The 19,224-nt window shown below is 41.5% G+C and overlaps 1 protein-coding gene and 1 long non-coding RNA gene across 4 annotated transcripts in view; one reads left to right on the forward strand and one right to left on the reverse strand.

The window, feature by feature from the left end:
- Positions 1-19,017, reverse strand: part of LOC126996743 (glycerophosphocholine cholinephosphodiesterase ENPP6-like) — a 72,442-nt gene extending 53,425 nt beyond the window's left edge. Inside the window, exons 1-2 of the mRNA XM_050857562.1 lie at positions 18,960-19,017; positions 4,174-4,292 (exon numbers count right to left, since the gene is read on the reverse strand). Coding sequence (XP_050713519.1) covers positions 4,174-4,292; positions 18,960-18,962 — 122 coding nt within the window. The 5' untranslated portion in view covers positions 18,963-19,017. The remainder of the gene's footprint in view (positions 1-4,173; positions 4,293-18,959) is intronic.
- Positions 1,315-2,303, forward strand: LOC126996749 (uncharacterized). Of its 3 annotated transcripts, none has more exons than XR_007751451.1 (3): positions 1,315-1,367; positions 1,744-1,869; positions 2,244-2,303. It is a non-coding gene; the product is annotated as an uncharacterized LOC126996749 (long non-coding RNA). The 3 variants fall into 3 exon arrangements; XR_007751456.1 differs by lacking the exon at positions 2,244-2,303 and adding an exon at positions 2,118-2,177; XR_007751452.1 differs by lacking the exon at positions 2,244-2,303 and adding an exon at positions 1,950-2,014.
- Positions 19,018-19,224: the final 207 nt, after the last annotated feature.

Raw genomic sequence — 19,224 nt, forward strand, 5'->3', positions numbered from 1 at the left:
ACCAACATACAAGGGATGTAGGTTATCTCATTTATCACATTTACCAACATACAAGGGGTGTAGGTTATCTCATTTATCACATTTACCGACATACAAGGCATGTAGGTTATCTCATATATCACATTTACCGACATACGAGGGGTGTAGGTTATCTCATTTATCACATTTACCAACATACAAGGGATGTAGGTTATCTCATTTATCACATTTACCGACATACAAGGGATGTAGGTTATCTCATTTATCACATTTACCGACATACAAGGGATGTAGGTTATCTCATTTATCACATTTACCGACATACAAGGGGTGTTGGTTATCTCATTTATCACATTTACCGACATACAAGGGATGTTGGTTATCTCATTTATCACATTTACCGACATACAAGGGATGTTGGTTATCTCATTTATCACATTTACCGACATACAAGGGATGTAGGTTATCTCATTTATCACATTTACCGACATACAAGGGATGTTGGTTATCTCATTTATCACATTTACCGACATACAAGGGGTGTTGGTTATCTCATTTATCACATTTACTGACATACAAGGGGTGTTGGTTATCTCATTTATCACATTTACCGACATACAAGGGGTGTTGGTTATCTCATTTATCACATTTACCGACATACAAGGGATGTTGGTTATCTCATTTATCGCATTTACCGACATACAAGGGATGTTGGTTATCTCATTTATCACATTTACCGACATACAAGGGATGTAGGTTATCTCATTTATCACATTTACCGACATACAAGGGATGTTGGTTATCTCATTTATCACATTTACCGACATACAAGGGATGTTGGTTATCTCATTTATCACATTTACTGACATACAAGGGGTGTTGGTTATCTCATTTATCACATTTACCGACATACAAAGGGTTTAGGTTATTTCATTTATCACATATACCGACATACATTGGGTGCAGGTTATCTCATTTATCACATTTACTGACATACAAGGGGTGCAGGTTATGTCATTTATCACATTTACTGACATACAAGGGGTGCAGGTTATCTTATTTATCATATATACCATCATACAAGGGATGTAGGTTATCTCATTTATCACATATACCGACATACATTGGGTGCAGGCTACCTCATTTATCACATTTACTGACATACAAGGGGTGTTGGTTACGTCATTTATCACATTTACCGGCATACAAGGGGTGTAGGATATTTCATTTATCACATTTACTGACATACAAGGGGTGCAGGTTATCTCATTTATCACATTTACCGACATACAAGGGGGTGCAGGTTATCTCATTTATCACATTTACCGACATACAAGGGGGTGCAGGTTATCTCATTTATCACATTTACTGACATACAAGGGGTGCAGGTTATCTCATTTATCACATTTACCGACATACAAGGGGGTGCAGGTTATCTCATTTATCACATTTACCGACATACAAGGGGTGTAGGTTATCTCAGATATCACATTTACTGACATACAAGGGGTGTAGGTTATCTCAGTTATCACATTTACTGACATACAAGGGGTGCCGGTTATCTCATTTATCACATTTACCGACATACAAGGGTGCAGGTTATCTCATTTATCACATTTACTGACATACAAGGGGTATATCATCTCATTTATCACATTTACTGACATACAAGGGGTGTAGGTTATCTCATTTATCACATTTACTGACATACAAGGGGTGGAGGTTATCTCATTTATCACATTTACTGACATACAAGGTGAGCAGGTTATCTCATTTATCACATTTACTGACATACAAGGGGTGCAGGTTATCTCATTTATCACATTTACTGACATACAAGGGGTGCAGGTTATCTCATTTATCACATTTACTGACATACAAGGGGTGCAGGTTATCTCATCACATTTACTGACATACAAGGGGTGTAGGTTACATAATTCATCACATTTACTGACATACAAGGGGTGCAGGTTATCTCATTTATCACATTTACTGACATACAAGGGGTGCAGGTTATATAATTTATCACATTTACCAACATAAAAGGGGTGCAAGTTATCTCATTTATCACATTTACTGACATACAAGGAGTGCAGGTTATCTCATTTATCACATTTACTGACATACAAGGATTGCAGGTTATCTCATTTATCACATTTACTGACATACAAGGGGTGCAGGTTATCTCATTTATCACACATACTGACACACAAGGGGTGTAGGTTATCTCATTTATCACATTTACTGACACACAAGGGGTGCAGGTTATCTCATTTATCACATTTACTGACATACAAGGGGTGCAGGTTATCTCATTTATCACACATACTGACACACAAGGGGTGTAGGTTATCTCATTTATCACATTTACTGACACACAGGGATGCAGGTTATCTCATTTATCACATGTCCTGACATACAAGGGGTGTTGGTTACCTCATTTATCACATTTACTGACACACAAGGAGTGCAGGTTATCTCATTTATCACATGTACTGACATACAAGGGGTGTTGCTTATCTCATTTATCACATTTACTGACATACAAGGGGTGTTGCTTATCTCATTTATCACATTTACTGATACACAAGGGGTGTAGGTTATCTCATTTATCATATTTACTGACATACAAGGGGTGCAGGGCATCTCATTTATCACATTTCCCAACACACAAGGGGTGCAGGAAGAAACTTTCATATTTCAAGCAATTTTCAAATTCAAAACATGTCATCATTTACTTTTAAAACGATAAAAAAAGAAAAAAAAAAAAAAACAGGTGGGACGTCAACAAAAGACACGGTACCGTGTCGCAATTCATCCACCCTCTGTAAACAAAGCCCGCGCATGCGCAGATCGGATGGGATGTCTTAGGACACCCGGATGTCTCATGACACCACACCTTCAGAGAGCTCTGCGTGTGGGCCCCGGGAACGTCCGGTGGCTCTCTAAGGATCACCGACTGCCCTACTATTCTAGCACATCCTTATGCTATGCTAATCCCTTATGCAAGAGTTAATCTGTATCTTCATTCTTTTATCTCCTTCGTTTGTAAACTCTGCAAGAGGCTTCATTTGCATTTCCTCCTTCCTCTTTTTTTTTTTTTTTACGTTGTGGCGTATTGCGCCGGCAGGCTTCTTCCCGGTGGATCCTGATGGTCGGCCCAAGGCTTCTTCCCGGTGGGGCCTGATGGTCGGCCCAGCCCGTTCTGGCGCAGGCGAGTGTTTATAGTGGCGCCATCTTGCATTGGCTCATGCTGCCCTCCCGGAGCTCATCTTTAATCCTAGATTCTAGAGTCCGTGTTGATGGGTGGTCTTCTGGACAGCATGTGGGTAGTTTTAGGCCACTCGGCGGCGGCTGAAAAATCCCAGCTTGGTGGCACCGGGCGGGGATTGAGCTCGTGTCGTCCTGAACGCGGCGCCGTCACGCGATCCATTCAGCCACCGCCTCCTTACTTGAACTTGAACACTTTCAAGAGTGGCGAATCTCGCCTCGCTAACCAAATTTGATCTTCTCCTTTGGCTACACCAGCTTTCCTACTTTTACAGGAACAGCGATTTTTTTTTTCCCCTCAACTGCTTTCTTTACTGTAAGAGAAAGGCAACTATTGCCGTAATAAGTTTAAATCAGGATAAACAAAAGAATATAGGGCTGTGTATGCTGCTATAATTTTTGCTTCTGATTAATATCCTGACTAAAACCTTGGTCTCATTAGGCCGTCCGCTGCGATTGGCACGGATTTAGCCTTTACTGGTAGCCTGGTAACATACACTCCCAGGTCTTTCTCTGCCTCTGTGGTGAGTAGTGGAGTGTTTCCCATGTGGTATTGATGTGCTGGATATCCCTTCACTGGTAGCCTGGTAACATACACTCCCAGGTCTTTCTCTGCCTCTGTGGTGGATAGTAGAGTGTTTCCCATGTGATATTGGTATGCTGGATATCCCTTCACAGGTAGCCTGGTAACATACACTCCCAGGTCTTTCTCTGCCTCTATGGTGGATAGTGGAGTGTTTCCCATGTGGTATTGGTGTGCTGGATATCCCCTCCCAAGGTGCAGGACTTTACATTTTTCTTCACTGAATTGTAGGAGACACTTTTTGTTCCATTCCTGTAGCTTGGTGAGGTCTTCTGGTAGGAAATCCGCAGTCAAAGGGTTAGAATTATAAGAACATTACAAACAACGACAACAGTAATTACCCGTCCATCATTATGTACAGCAGCTTGTCCCTCTCGCTGACCACCGGGACGCTCGCTGCCACCCAGGCCCACGCCGCTAGCCAGGAACATGCTGCCCACCATGCACGGACGCACATCATCTGGGAACAGAAAGGTCGTGTGATTATGACGGCTCCTGGATAATACTGAGGCGGTGGCTGAATGGATCGCATGACGGCGCCGCGTTCAGGACGACGCGAGTTCAATCCCCGTCCGGTGCCACAATGCTGGGATTTTTCAGCCTCCGCCGAGTGGCTTAAAACTACCCACATGCTGTCCAGAAGACAACCTATCAACCCGGACTCTAGATTCTAGGATCAAAGATGATCTCCGGGAGGGCAGCATGAGCCAATACAAGATGGCGCCACTATAAACACTCGCCCGCGCCAGAACGGGCTGGGCCGACCATCAGGCCCTACCGGGAAGAAGCCTTGGGCCGACCATCAGGATCCACCGGGAAGAAGCCTACCGGCGCAATAGGCCACGACGTAAAAAAAAAAAAAAAAATGACGGCTCCTGGACAATACTATATTTTTGTTCAATATCTATTTTCAAATCCAACAAATAACCATCAATGAGGAAACTCTAGAAGCAGTAAATTAATAGGTAGAGAGAGAGAGAGAGATAGATATATATATATATATATATATATATATATATATATATATATATATATATATATATATATATATATATATATATATATATATATATATATATATATATATATATATATATGTATGTATATATATATATATATATATATATATATATATATATATATATATATATATATATATATATATATATATATATATATATATATATATATATATATATATATATATATATATATATATATATATATATATATATATATATATATATATATATATATATATATATATATATATATATATATATATATATATATATATTATATAGGTAAAGTTGGGAGCGTACGCTGTAGCAGCACGTGGCCTCGGTGCTCATCTCCGTAACATTGGCCCATGAGCCTGTGGTGGGCGGGAGCCCATCACCCCGGGACTCAGGGCCAGTGTGACATCCGGGTTACCACAGTTTACCTTCCCCAGGTTTCCCCAGGTGCCTATTTATCGACCACGTCAGGTGAGAGTGGAGAAAAAAGAGGAAGAGAAGGAAGAGAAGAAGAGGAGGAGGAGGAGGAGAAGAAGAAGAAGAAGAGGAGAAGGAGGAGGAGAATGAGGACGAATTAATAAAAAAAAAACAGATTCAAAAGTTATATGCAACATCAGGAGGTTTATCAGCACACAAAGACAGAGACGTGACACACACACACACACACACACACACACACACACACACACACGCACACACACGAAAACTGAAAATGTTTCAATATCCGATGAAATATCTCTCGTTTTCCTTATTATTCTCCGCCTGCTCTCTATCATACAGCTGCTGACATCAAATTCTGCGCGTGGGAGGACCTGGCATATTCTGTTGATCTTGGTTTTACCTACAAACCGATTTTGAAAGTCGTGTTTGCATTGATTCGTAAAATGAGAAATCTTTAACGATTTTATTTTTGATCGTACAAAAGAATTTTGGGGCCATGAAATGTTTGTATTTATATGTAGAATGATATTGCTCTCATGAAAAATTTTGGTATCTTACACGGTTGTAAAGTTATTTAAAAAAAACGAAAATCGGCTGCCATTTTCCAAGATGGCGGCTTGAGCACAAGTTGGATTTAGTGGGACTTTTAATATGTTAATCAGTATACAGGGCTCACTCTACATTTGTACCAAGTCTCGCCTTCCTGCTAATTTATTAGGTCGATTGACGAATTTTGGCCTAAAATTCCTGGACAACATTCCGCAGCGGAAATGATAAAAAATGAGCCAAACGTTCTCAGAAAATTTGAAAAACGGAGCCATAGAACAGAAACGACTGGTAACGCTGAGGAGAGGCCTGTGTCCTGCAGCGGAATGAAAACTGATGATGATGAGGATCAGCATCAGCATCATCATCAATTATTGTCATTATCATTATAATTATTATTATCATTATTACTATAACTACTAAACTACAATTACTACTACTACTTTTTTTTTTCTTTTTTTTTTTTTTTTTACGTCGTGGCCTATTACGCCGGTAGGCTTCTTCCCGGTGGATCCTGATGGTCGGCCCAAGGCTTCTTCCCGGTGGGGCCTGATGGTCGGCCCAGCCCGTTCTGGCGCAGGCGAGTGTTTATAGTGGCGCCATCTTGCATTGGCTCGTGCTGCCCTCCCGGAGCTCATCTTTAATCCTAGAATCTAGAGTCCGGGTTGATAGGTGGTCTTCTGGACAGCATGTGGGTAGTTTTAAGCCACTCGGCGGCGGCTGAAAAATCCCAGCTTGGTAGCACCGGGCGGGGATTGAACTCGCGTCGTCCTGAACGCGGCGAGGTCACGCTGTCCATTCAGCTACCGCCTCCCCTACTACTAGTACTACTACTACTACTACTACTACGAAATGTGTAGTGGTGTTCTATAATGTGTGAAGGTCCAGAGTCTCACTACTAGTCTTAAAGGTCACATGGAAACACAAAGTAATTAGTAGGTTCTTGTTGAGGCAGAAAAGTACAGGTACACGTGTGAGATCGGGTAGCGTGCTTTACTTGTGAAGGGTACGTGGTAACTGACGCTGAAGCCTGAAGAATGAAGATGCCCAGGGGCTACATCGAGTTGCCAGTTTACATATGGCAACAAGGGGAGGCGGTGGGTGAATGGATAGCGTGACGACGCCGCGTTCAGGACGACGCGAGTTCAATCCCCGCCCGGTGCCACCAAGTTGGGATTTTTCAGCCACCGCAGAGTGGCTTAAAACTACCCACATGCTGTCCAGAAGACCACCTATCAACCCGGACTCTAGATTCTAGGATTAAAGATGAGCTCCGGGAGGGCAGCATGAGCCAATGCAAGATGGCGCCACTATAAACACTCGCCTGCACCAGAACGGGCTGGGCCGAGCATCAGGCCCCACCGGGAAAAAGCCTTGGGCCGGCCATCAGGATCCACCGGGAAGAAGCCTACTGGCGTAATAGGCCACGACGTAAAAAAAAAAAAAATATATATATATATATATATATATATATATATATATATATATATATATATATATATATATATCCCATGTCAAAGAGTATAGATATAGTATTCACATTTGAGACTGACCGGTGGGGTGTCGGCCGAAGCGGGTCAGCCCCTCCCCACAATTCTGCCACACACTCTCAAGACCTCTCGCTTCCTTTCATATGTCAGCTATTTACTGCCTTTACATAAATTTAGTTAAATAACACTGGGGAACAAATTGAAAGAAAAATTTTGGTGCCTCAGATGTTAGGATCTAATTTTGGGTATATTCAGTTCGCTGAATACGAATATAACTTAAGTTTCTTTGTAGCAGCTCTAGTTTTTGAGTTAATCACCTATTAGTAAATGTACCTCTCGTGAGCATGTCAGTGTGCGTTATCGTATAAAGGTATTAGCACAGTGCATATAAAAGGTAGCGAATTGGTTCTTTTATTTCATTTTATCAAACTAGTGATGATAACGTCTGTAAAACTTGTGTTGAACACCTTCGACAGTGGACAAATGGTAAAAGGAATTGCCTCAAGTTTGGCATTCCTATGGTCTGGAGAGAACAGAGGAACTACAATGAAGACTGTTACTTCTATCGGGTTAACACAGAGGGCATTAATGGACGTAATTGGGGAGGCGGTGGCTGAATGGATAGCGTGACGGCGCCGCGTTCAGGACGACGCGAGTTCAATCCCCGCCCGGTGCCACCAAGCTGGGATTTTTCAGCCGCCGCCGAGTGGCTTAAAACTACCCACATGCTGTCCAGAAGACCACCTATCAACCCGCCGGACTCTAGATTCTAGGATTAAAGATGAGCTCCGGGAGGGCAGCATGAGCCAATGCAAGATGGCGCCACTATAAACACTCGCCTGCGCCAGAACGGGCTGGGCCGACCATCAGGCCCCACCGGGAAGAAGCCTTAGGCCGACCATCAGGATCCACCGGGAAGAAGCCTACCGGCGCAATAGGCCACGACGTAAAAAAAACAAAAAACAGACGTATCCTGACCTAGACTCAGCAAAACGGCCTGTTGCACACTCAGATCAAATACTTGTCCCATCATCCGTTCATTTGGAAGAGCTCTCTGAAGATGAATCTTCAACTTCAGCTGTAGACAGTACTCATTGGCAGCGTGACAGTGATTTTGAAGGAACCTCATCAGGTGCACAACTATTTAGTCAGTTTGAGCTTAATGACCTCGGGTAGGCGGTGGCTGAGTGGTAGCGTGCTGGGCCCACATTCTCCGCGTGATGGACGACGCGGGTTCGAATCCCCACGCTACCACCTCGGATTTTTCAGTCACCGCCGAGTGGCTTAAAACTACCCACATGCTGTCCTGAAGACCACCCATCAACCCGGTGTGGTGTCATGAGACAGCCGCTATAATGAGACATCCCATCCTGATCTGCGCATGCGCGGGCTTTGTTTACAAACAGAGGGTGGATGAGCTATGACATGGTACCGTGTCTTTTGTTGACTGCCTATCATGAAACGTCCCACCTAAGTTTATTCTTTAGCTTTTTTAAAGTGATAAATTAGATGACCTACACCCTTTATATGTCAGTAAATGTGATAAATGAGGTAGCCTACACCCCTTGTATGTCAAAAACTGTCATGGTGTCTTGCCGCCATCTTGCCTGGGACAAACGACGATATCAACACTCTGTGTTTGTATACGTTGGGTTCCTCGCATGCGCAGATCAGGATGGGATGTCTTATTATAGCCGGACGTCTCATGACACCACACCGGACTCTAGAGGAAACCGTCCAAGTGAATCAAGAACGAGTTCCGGGGGGCAGCATGAACCAAGAGAAGATGGCGCCACTATAAACACTTGCCTGCGCCATGACGGGCTGGGGCCGACTACCATCCAGGCCCCTCAAGAGAGCCTACGGTGCTATAGCGTACACGTAAAAAAAAAAAATAAATAAATAAATAAATAAATAAATAAAAATAAAGAGCTAAATCTCTTAAAGAAATCGGCAGAATTTCTGGGATCAAGATTAGCAGAAAAGAACTTATTGCAACAGGGAACCAAAATCACATACTATCGCAACAGAGAAAGAAAGAGATTTACTCCCCTTCTCCTCCGAGGAAAATGATTTTGTTTTTTGTAGCAATGTTCAACCCTGCTAATGAAAATGGGCATATCGAAATATGTTCCAAGTCAATGGCGGCTGTTCATATACAGTTCGAAACGGAGTCTACTTTGTGTGCTATTGCACAATGGCAACTAATATGGATCGATTCCAATTGGTCACTCAACTAAGATGGCTGAAGAGTAAAAAATAATCACCTTGGTCCTACAGAAGATCACTAAATCAGCTTCCTCGAGGCTGGGCGTTCTGTACCGTTTCCGGCAGTTCATCTCCCCCGCACAGATGCTTTCCATTTATAGGGGCCTTGTCCGCCCATGTATGGAGTATGCATCTCACGTGTGGGGGAACTCCACTCACGCAGCTCTTCTGGACAGAGTGGAGTCTATAAGGCTCTTTGTCTCATCAGCTCTCCTCCTCTTACTGATAGTCTTCTACCTCTTAAATTTCGCCGCCATGTTGCCTCTCTTTCTATCTTCTATCGATATTCTCATGCTGATTGCTCTTCAGAACTTGCTAACTGCATGCCTCCTCCCCTCCCGCGGCCCCGCTGCACACGACTTTCTATTCATGCTCATCCCTATACTGTCCAAACCCCTTATGCAAGAGTTAACCAGCACCTCTATTCTTTCATCCCCTTCACTGGTAAACTCTGGAACAGCCTTCCTTCGTCTGTATTTCCTCCTGCCTATGAATTGACCTCTTTCAAGAAGAGTGTATCAAGACACCTCTCCACCCGAAATTGACCTATCTTTTGGCTACTCTTTACTTTTATCTTTTACGGGAGCGGCCAGTAGCGGGCTTTTTTTGTCCCTTTTTGTTGCCCTTGAGCCGTGTCCGATGATTTAAAAAAAATACCACGACACCTGACAATCCTGTCACTGTGCTCAACCGTTGTCTAGTGTCATGGTGTTTATACAAAAGCTTTGTTATTACCCTAAAAACGAAACAATCTTAACTCTATATGACCTTATTGGATAATCCAATTATTTAATCAAATTCATTGGAAGGTAGTAAATAGCTGACATATGAGAGGAAGCGAGATGTCTTGAGAGTGTGTGGAAGAGGTGCGGGGCGGGGCTGACCCGCATCGGCCGACACCCCACCGTCCAGTTTCAAATGGGAGTACTATAGTAAAGGGGAGACATTTATATGCTCCCCTGTGGGAAGGAAACCTGTAACTGGCGCGACTGTGGCGTCCCAAGCGGGGCGCGCGTAACTTGTGATGGCAGCTGAATGTGCTGGCACCCAGTTCACCAATTTTTAGGCTGAATGGATAGCATGACGGCGCCGCGTTCGGGACGACGCGAGTTCAATCCCCGCCCGATGCCACCAAGCTGGGATTTTTCAGCCGCCGCCGAGTGGCTTAAAACTACCCACATGCTGTCCAGAAGACCACCTATCAATCCGGACTCTAGATTCTATGATTAAAGATGAGCTCCGGGAGGGCAGCATGAGCCAACACAAGATGGCGCCACTATAAACACTCGTCTGCGCCAGAACGGGCTGGGCCGATCATCAGGCCCCACCGGGAAGAAGCCTTGGGCCGACCATCAGACCAGACCCCAATAACTGCCTTCATGACCATCAGACCCCACTGGAAGAAGCCTTGGGCCGACCATCAGACCCCACCGGGAAGCCTTGGGCCGACCATCAGACCCCACCGGGAAGAAGCCTTGGGCCGACCATCAGACCCCACCGGGAAGAAGCCTTGGGCCGACCATCAGACCCCACCGGGAAGCCTTGGGCCGACCATCAGACCCCACCGGGAAGAAGCCTTGGGCCGACCATCAGGCCCCACCGGGAAGAAGCCTTGGGCCGACCATCAGGCCCCACCGGGAAGAAGCCTTGGGCCGACCATCAGGCCCCACCGTGAAGAAGCCTTGGGCCGACCATCAGGCCCCACCGGGAAGATGCCTACCGGCGCAATAGGCCACGACGTAAAAAATAAAAAATAAAATAAAAATAAAAACTTATGTGGGTTGTAGCAATATGAATTGCTTCTTTATTGTTATTTACATAACGATGCACTGGTTTGCAAAGCTTGCTAATATTCTAAAGTAAATAGCTCAGTAGATAATACACACGAGTTTCGTTCGTCACTGACAGCTGCACGTGAGCATCGCTGGTCACACACAGCTGCTCTTATCCATCTCTCCACATGGCTTACGGCGGCCTTCGACTATGGTTTGGATCTTTATCTAAAACTATTAGCAAGATTAGTTTGTTTTGTAACCACCTGTGGAATGTAACACATGTGCTGCCTCTTATAGTAGATTTTTTTTAAGGGCTCCTGTGTCGCCAGTAGGCTCTCTTGAGGGGCCTTTTGGACAGCCCCAACCCGTTAGTGGCACAGGCGAATTTTATTCATAGTGGGTGCCGTGATAAGTGACTCTGCTTGGCCCTCCCTCGATAGTCGACAGTCCGACCATCAGTTGATGTTCTGGACGTCGTGGCATACGTGCTGAAATCTCTTTTACTAGAGAATAGTATGATGAAGTGCCAAGTGTTCTCATGGCTCAATAATGTGTAGGACATGTGTATGCATACAACACATGATAAACGAAGAGGATAAAGTCAATAACTGATGTGACAGAAAAAAACTGACAACTTGCAGATAATACAATGGGTCTGAAAAGCTGCTCAAGTATTGCTAAATATGTGAGAGAATCGTAACATACTTTTGTTTTGAAGGACCAGTATAGCCTATTATAGCAACACTACACACACACCTCACGCTCGCCACCGGCAGCGCACACGAGGGATCAATAAGGTGCAAGGTTTTTATAAATAGTTCCGTGCTTCTCTTATTTGGCGTTTTATGGAAAATCTGCGTACACCACAGTGTTCAGGAGACTTTTCTTTACAAGGTGAAATAGTTTATTTTAGTGCTCATTTCATAGCCGCTGCAAATGGTAGTTAAAAGTAAAATGTGTCATAAACATTACGGAGTGGTTCTTTAACTTCAACTCGTCACTATTTATTAAGTTTTTGCTTCACTGAGGTTTCACAAACGTATTCGAGTTCTGTAATCACTGCTGCGTCCAACAGTGTTAACCAAAATGTCCTATCTAGTGGCTGAGGGGAGTAATGACAAATAATACAGAAGCATGTATGTGATGCCACTCCTGACCGAGCGATCTCGCGCGGGAAAAGTTTTAAGTTATAACAAAAAAAGTAGCGATTTTAACTTGAGCCCTTGGGCGCGACTCAGGGATTCCCCACGAGACCGCGCTAGTGCCACATCACTCCATTAGCCCACTCTCCTCAGAGAGGGTCACTACCTCTCTCTCTCTCTCTCTCCCTCTCTTGCACGGCTGTGCAGGGCGCGAGAGTGAGATCTACTTGAGTTGTCCATTGTGGCGTAACGCTGATTGGTGCGGCCTGGCGCCTGTTGCCAAGGTCCGTCAGGCGGCACCGTCGCATGAGTCACGTTGCCAAGGGATATGGAAGGTTTACCGAGTCGTTGTCTTTCCCTCTAATCCCAAGCCATTCATAACACCATGCAGTCGTATTATGAAAGTATATATATTCTATAAATAGATAACGTACAGATTAACAGTTAGACAGATCACCATGCCCAGGTCATCGCTAGATCTGTAAACAACGGGGGTTTCCCCGGGCCAAGCCACAGGGCTCAAGTTAGAGTCGCTGGACTAATAGCCGTCAACTCTCCTCACTTGCTCGCCTGTCACCTCGCTTTCTCGTCATTACCTGCTTGAGAGTTTTTCCTACGTAATGTAAAAATATATTTCAGCAATCAATGAACAACTGTTGAAGATAGCGAGCATAAGTACAACATGTTATAAACATTTTTTTTAACATCTTCACAGTTCAAATCATCGTAATCAGTAGCGTAACACCCATAGTACAGGGGTGGACAAAGTCCAAGGGCCTCGGAGGTCCATGCAAGGGCCTCGAAGGTCCTGAGATGAGAGAGAGAGAGAGAGAGAGAGAGAGAGAGAGAGAGAGAGAGAGAGAGAGAGAGAGAGAGAGAGAGAGAGTGGCGGATTTACATGGAGGCTGCAGCCTCAGGCCATCAGGCCCTGGGTATTCAGGGGGCCCCCGATGAGGCAATGATTAAAAGACAAATAAATTAGTAAAAGAAATAAAACCAACAAAAATAATGTGAAAATATCTTTACTTTCCCTAAATTTAATGCTTTTCCCTTCGTAATATTTTCATTTCAGCTAAAATACAATAAGTAATGTGTAAAACTGCAACAAACAACAGTGGCAACATTGGAATCAGAACCCATTATCAGTTCCCCTCTCCCGCGTGTTTGAATGGTACTGTCACTGTGTGGGATCTGTATTTTTCGCGGTTTTCAGAGTGAAATATCAGTGACAAAGTTGTGTTGTGTATATCAGCATGTCCTGTATTAACCACTGATCATTGTCAGACAGTGATAAAACCCGGTCGTTGCCACAGACATGATTTGTGATGAGTTTTGCAGTGTTGACTTGATCTTTGAAATGAGAAACATGGCTGGCTGATGGCCGCTCGGTGCATGGCATGGTTCATGGTGGGTTCTGTATTTTAATAACTTATGTGCTGATGGGTAAGAATCCGACTGACTGATATAGTGGATACGAGCAACAACATTGTGTTGTGTTTTATCAGCTTCAGCATGCTGTATAATGACGAGTGATCATTGTCGGTCAGAAAGTGACAAAACCCCGGTCATTGCCACATACAAAGTGCGATGAGTTTTGCAGCGGTGTTTCTGTATTGAGTGGTATGATGCGTGGCAGGATCCTGCTATTCTAACAACTTTTGTGCTGAATAGTGATTATAATGGACTTGTTGGATTTGTGTTGTGGTATAAACCGTAAAATGCAAGGGCTGCATGTTTAAAAGATATGGAGATTGTACCGAATCCTCACCCTAATCCTAAGTCCTAACCCAAATCCTAATCCCTTCCCAGCCTCCTGAGCCCCCCGCACAACCCACGCATACTATACCGCCCAAATGCGGCCCTCTGCGGATCCGTGACTTGAAAACTTGAATACGCACGATAAATATATTGTGACCGTGGTCCATGTGGGAAATTGATCAGCTGGCGTTGTGATGCACGACGCCAAAAGTTACACCATCAGGTGCCACCTACGAGGTGCTGTGCCTGTAAGTATATGTTTCTCCGTTTACACCGACTGCGTCAAGACTGACTGACGTAGTCGATTTTGATCATTTATTGCACGAATATTACATTGTTGACAACTAAAAATATCATAATTAATAGTTACTATTGGCGGTTTCCTTCATTACTTCATCCCGAATAGGTATAGCTCCCAGCTATCTGAACACAGTAATAATATTATAATAGGCTATAATAATGTTAATATGATAAGCTAAAATAATATTAATATAATAGGCTACCTATATAAAATATAACATTCGGATATATTAATGATATAATAGGATATAGTAATTATAATAATATAATAGGTTACCTATGTTAATTTTAATATAATAGGCTGAAATAATATTAATTTGCTATAACAATAATAATAATAGTAATAATACCTAATAATAATAATAATAAACTAACTACCAAAGACTACAGGTTTGACCAGTTTTCCATGAGACTGCTTTGCTATTAAAAATTGTGAGCTGTATTTTTTTATTGTTTTATTTTATTTATTTATTTATTTATTTATTTATTTTTTACTGGCAACTACCAGCGGGCGGGCCAGGGCGCTGCTTCCTTACCGGCCGCCTCCGGCAAAATTTCACGAACAAAAGTTTGTCCAGGGGCCTCCAGTCAGTCTGTTACGCCACTGATCGTAATACTATTTTCTTTTTTATTTCGTCGAGTTTTTTACAATACATCTACATTCTACAGTCACTGCTGAGTCTGATGGTGTCAACCAAAATGGCTATCTCGTATATGAGGTGAGCTATGGCATATAATATAGAAACATGTCTCACTCCAGCATGCAAGATAATTATGGTCTGACACGACTGTTTGCGAGAGAGTGGTGCAGCCAATCAGCTGCAATCTTACCAACTTGCCTAGGCGTCAGGAATCTACTTTAATGTAAACCTGGCATACTTAAAATATAATTCACACACACACACACACACACACACACACACTAGTTAAAATATAGGTCATTCATAATGATACAAAAATAAAAGCAGGCTCTCACTTACTAAATTTCTCCTTTTCTAATCCAGATATTTCCAAACGAACATCATAACGAAAATTATTGTATGAGAGAGAGAGAGAGAGAGAGAGAGAGAGAGAGAGAGAGAGGAGAAAAGGAAGAAACAATGGGAATGAAATAATGTGAAATAAAGAAAGAAGCAGAAATAAGAATAATGATTATAATAGATAATATTTATACAAATGACAATAACAATACTGATACCGTATATAATAATAAAAATAAAAATAATAATAATAATAATGATAATAATAATAATAATAATAATAATAATAATAATGATAATGATAATAATAATAATAATAATAATAATAATAATAATAATAATAGCAATTATAATGTTAACACTAATAATAATAATAATAATAATAATAGCAATTATAATGTTAACACTAATAATAATAATAATAATAATAATAATAATAATAATAATAATAATAATAATAATAATAAATGTTACTATCAATATTATTATAAATATCAATGACAATAAGGTATTAGAATATGTGATAATATTGATAATAATATGATTAAAAACAACAAGAATTTTGATACTAAATTAATAAAAAGATTCATGCTATTACCATTATTATTATTATTATTATTATTATTATTATTATTATTATTATTATTATTATTATTATTATTATTATTATTATTATTATCATTATTATTATTATCATTATTATTATTATCATTATTATTATCATTATTATTATCATTATTATTATTATTATTATTATTATTATTATTATTATTATTATTATTATTATTATTATTATTATTATTATTATTATTATTGTTATTATTATTATTATTATTATTATTATTATTATTATTATTGTTGTTGTTGTTATTAATACTACAAACAGTATTATTATTATCATTATTATTATTATTATTATTATTATTATTATTATTATTATTATTATTATTATTATTATTATTCAGTTCGTTTAACGTCCGTTTTCACTCTTCCTGAGCGGTTGGACGTTTTATGGCTCGTAAATCGAGCCCTATTCAGTTTTTGGCGCAAGATTTTCCGGGTTCATGCCCTTGCTAACCCAACCACCTAATTTAAGTGGTGGTCCTTGCTTTTGCCTGAACGAAAAAGGCAAACCCTACAAGGTTGCAGGGGCTATGAGGTGCACCACCCACTATTTCACCCTTAGCTGGGACTGGCTGGCCATTGACTCTGATAAACATGAGTTCATCGGCCCTTAGAATGGTCTTGTTTTTAATCCACCCGGGGTCCAGCACACACACCTCCTCCCTGCTCCAAAACAAAACCAGCGGGGTTGCCAGTTTAGTAGCCGACTACCCGACCAATTATTATAATTACGTATTATTGTTTCTGATATTAATAGCATTATTATTATCATCATCATTACTTTTTATTGTTTATTATTATTATTATTATTATTATTATTATTATTATTATTATTATTAGTAGTAGTAGTAGTAGTAGTAGTAGTAGTAGTAGTAGTATCATTACCATCATCATCATTACTATTATTGTTTTATATTATTATTTTTTCCCGCTTTCTTTCTGTATCTTTCTTTATCTTTCTCTGTTTTGATATTAATCTTCCTGTCTTTCATTTCTTTCTTTCATATTTTTTTTCTTTCCTTGATTCTCAATCTCTTTATTCTATATTTCGGTGTCTCTTTATTTCACTTTTATTTTTATCTCTTACTTCTATGTTTCTTTATTAATTTTCTCTCTCTCTCTCTCTCTCTCTCTCTCTCTCTATATATATATATATATATATATATATATATATATATATATATATATTTATCCATATATACACAAATGAATGAAATTTGATTGGAATTTATAAATAGTTTATACTTTACTATCAAGACACACTGCTGTTAAAAATCACACACACACACACACACACACACACACACACACACACACACACACGCAGTCTCTCACTCAAAGTTTTTAATTACTTCCCAAATGTGTCCCATTATTTTCTCAAATGTTTCCTGATTGTTCCCGAAACACTTGGGAAACGTCTGAGATACAGTGTTTACATACAGACTTTCGTGGTCTGGACAGGCCTTTACAGAGGCACACAGTCTTGGCAGTGTCCCGGGTAATAAGCCACGCGCTGAGTCATCCCGACACACTCTGTAATCATCTCAACTTTCGTCCTGGGAGCACCGCGCGCTGGCGGGTATGTGTTTCTGATAGATATCGGGTATATACCTACCCGGGTACTGGTCCCGGGTATCTCGGGTAGACCAGGTCGGGTACCCGTACCCGCGATTACTTCAAATCCCGTACTTTGCCCATCCCTAGACTGACTGACCCATGATCGTCTGGTTGACCTTAGGGCCGCTTTCACAGTCGTTTTGTTTCTTTTGATCGTTACCAATGGTGGCGATCGACGCTACAGTTTTCCATGTAAAACTGGCCTACAGGGTAGTGGCGGCTGCAGAGGAAGCGAAAGGTGTTGAGTGTGTGTGGCAAGGTGCGGGGCTAGGCTAACCCCGCAGCCGGCACTACCCCATCGGCCAGTTTTAAGTGGGAATACTATAGCTGCGATCGCCGCCATTGGTAACGATCAAAACAAACAAAATGACTGTGAAAGCGGCCCTTAATTAATTAGGAGTCGGCCAAAGTTGCCAGGTGTCTTTCAATAATCACTTCGTCAAAAATTGCCAAAACACGACCGCCGATTTGGCGTGGCTCGCACCTGAAACCCATCCACCAGATACAGCGGCCGGGGCAGCATTCCACAGGCATTGAGCTATTGGAGCGGTGTGTGTGTGTGTGTGTGTGTGTGTGTGTGTAAGTAAATAAGTGAGTTTATTGCCATAATTATATACAACATATACTTAACAATGTACAAATAACATTGGCAATATCTGTCGAGCCAGAGCTCCCTGACAGATATATGTTTTTACAAGAGGAATTGGTTTGGCTTAAGTAGGATAAATTTTAGGTTACATAGTACAAATTATATATATGACACTTATATATAAAGACCAGTTAGCCTTAGTCGGGCAGGTTTTGCTGCTTACGCTGTTTGTAGAGTAAATACTTCTTAATTCTATTCTTGAATTGAGGAACGCTACCCGAATCACATAGATTTTTTATATCACATATTTGTGTGTGTGTGTGTGTGTGTGTGTGTGTGTGTGTGTGTGTGTGTGTATTAGTCACGACACCTGTGTGAGAAGCCTGTTGATCCACTCTATCCCTCCAGCCTCAGGTCCGCTCCCTAAATCCCCACAGTGTAATTTTTTTTTTTTGTGTGTGTGTTGTTCTGTACCATTCTCTTTACAATATTTTTTTTAGTAATATAATTGGAATAGTATTATTGGTTTGAGACAGCTGTCAAGGCCATGAATATCGGCTTGGGCAGCGCGCGGTACTCACCATCGGCAGGGGTGCGGGAAGCTTACTGTAGCCTAGTCGGTCTTCCGTGGCGAGAGGGGGCTCCTTCACCCCCCCCCCCCCTCAGAATGCATGGGATTGGCCAATGTCAATATAAGGAATGTCGGGACACGCGCATCGGGGGGAGGGAGCATGAGGGAGGGATGGGAAGTATAGCTGTGACGTATAATGGGGTAGCGATGACAGAAAATGGATGAAGTAATGCTTGAGCAGAGACTACAGTAAAATATCAACTTTTAACATTTAT

The sequence above is a fragment of the Eriocheir sinensis genome, chromosome 1, assembly GCF_024679095.1.
Source record: "Eriocheir sinensis breed Jianghai 21 chromosome 1, ASM2467909v1, whole genome shotgun sequence".
Classification (NCBI taxonomy): domain Eukaryota; kingdom Metazoa; phylum Arthropoda; class Malacostraca; order Decapoda; family Varunidae; genus Eriocheir; species Eriocheir sinensis.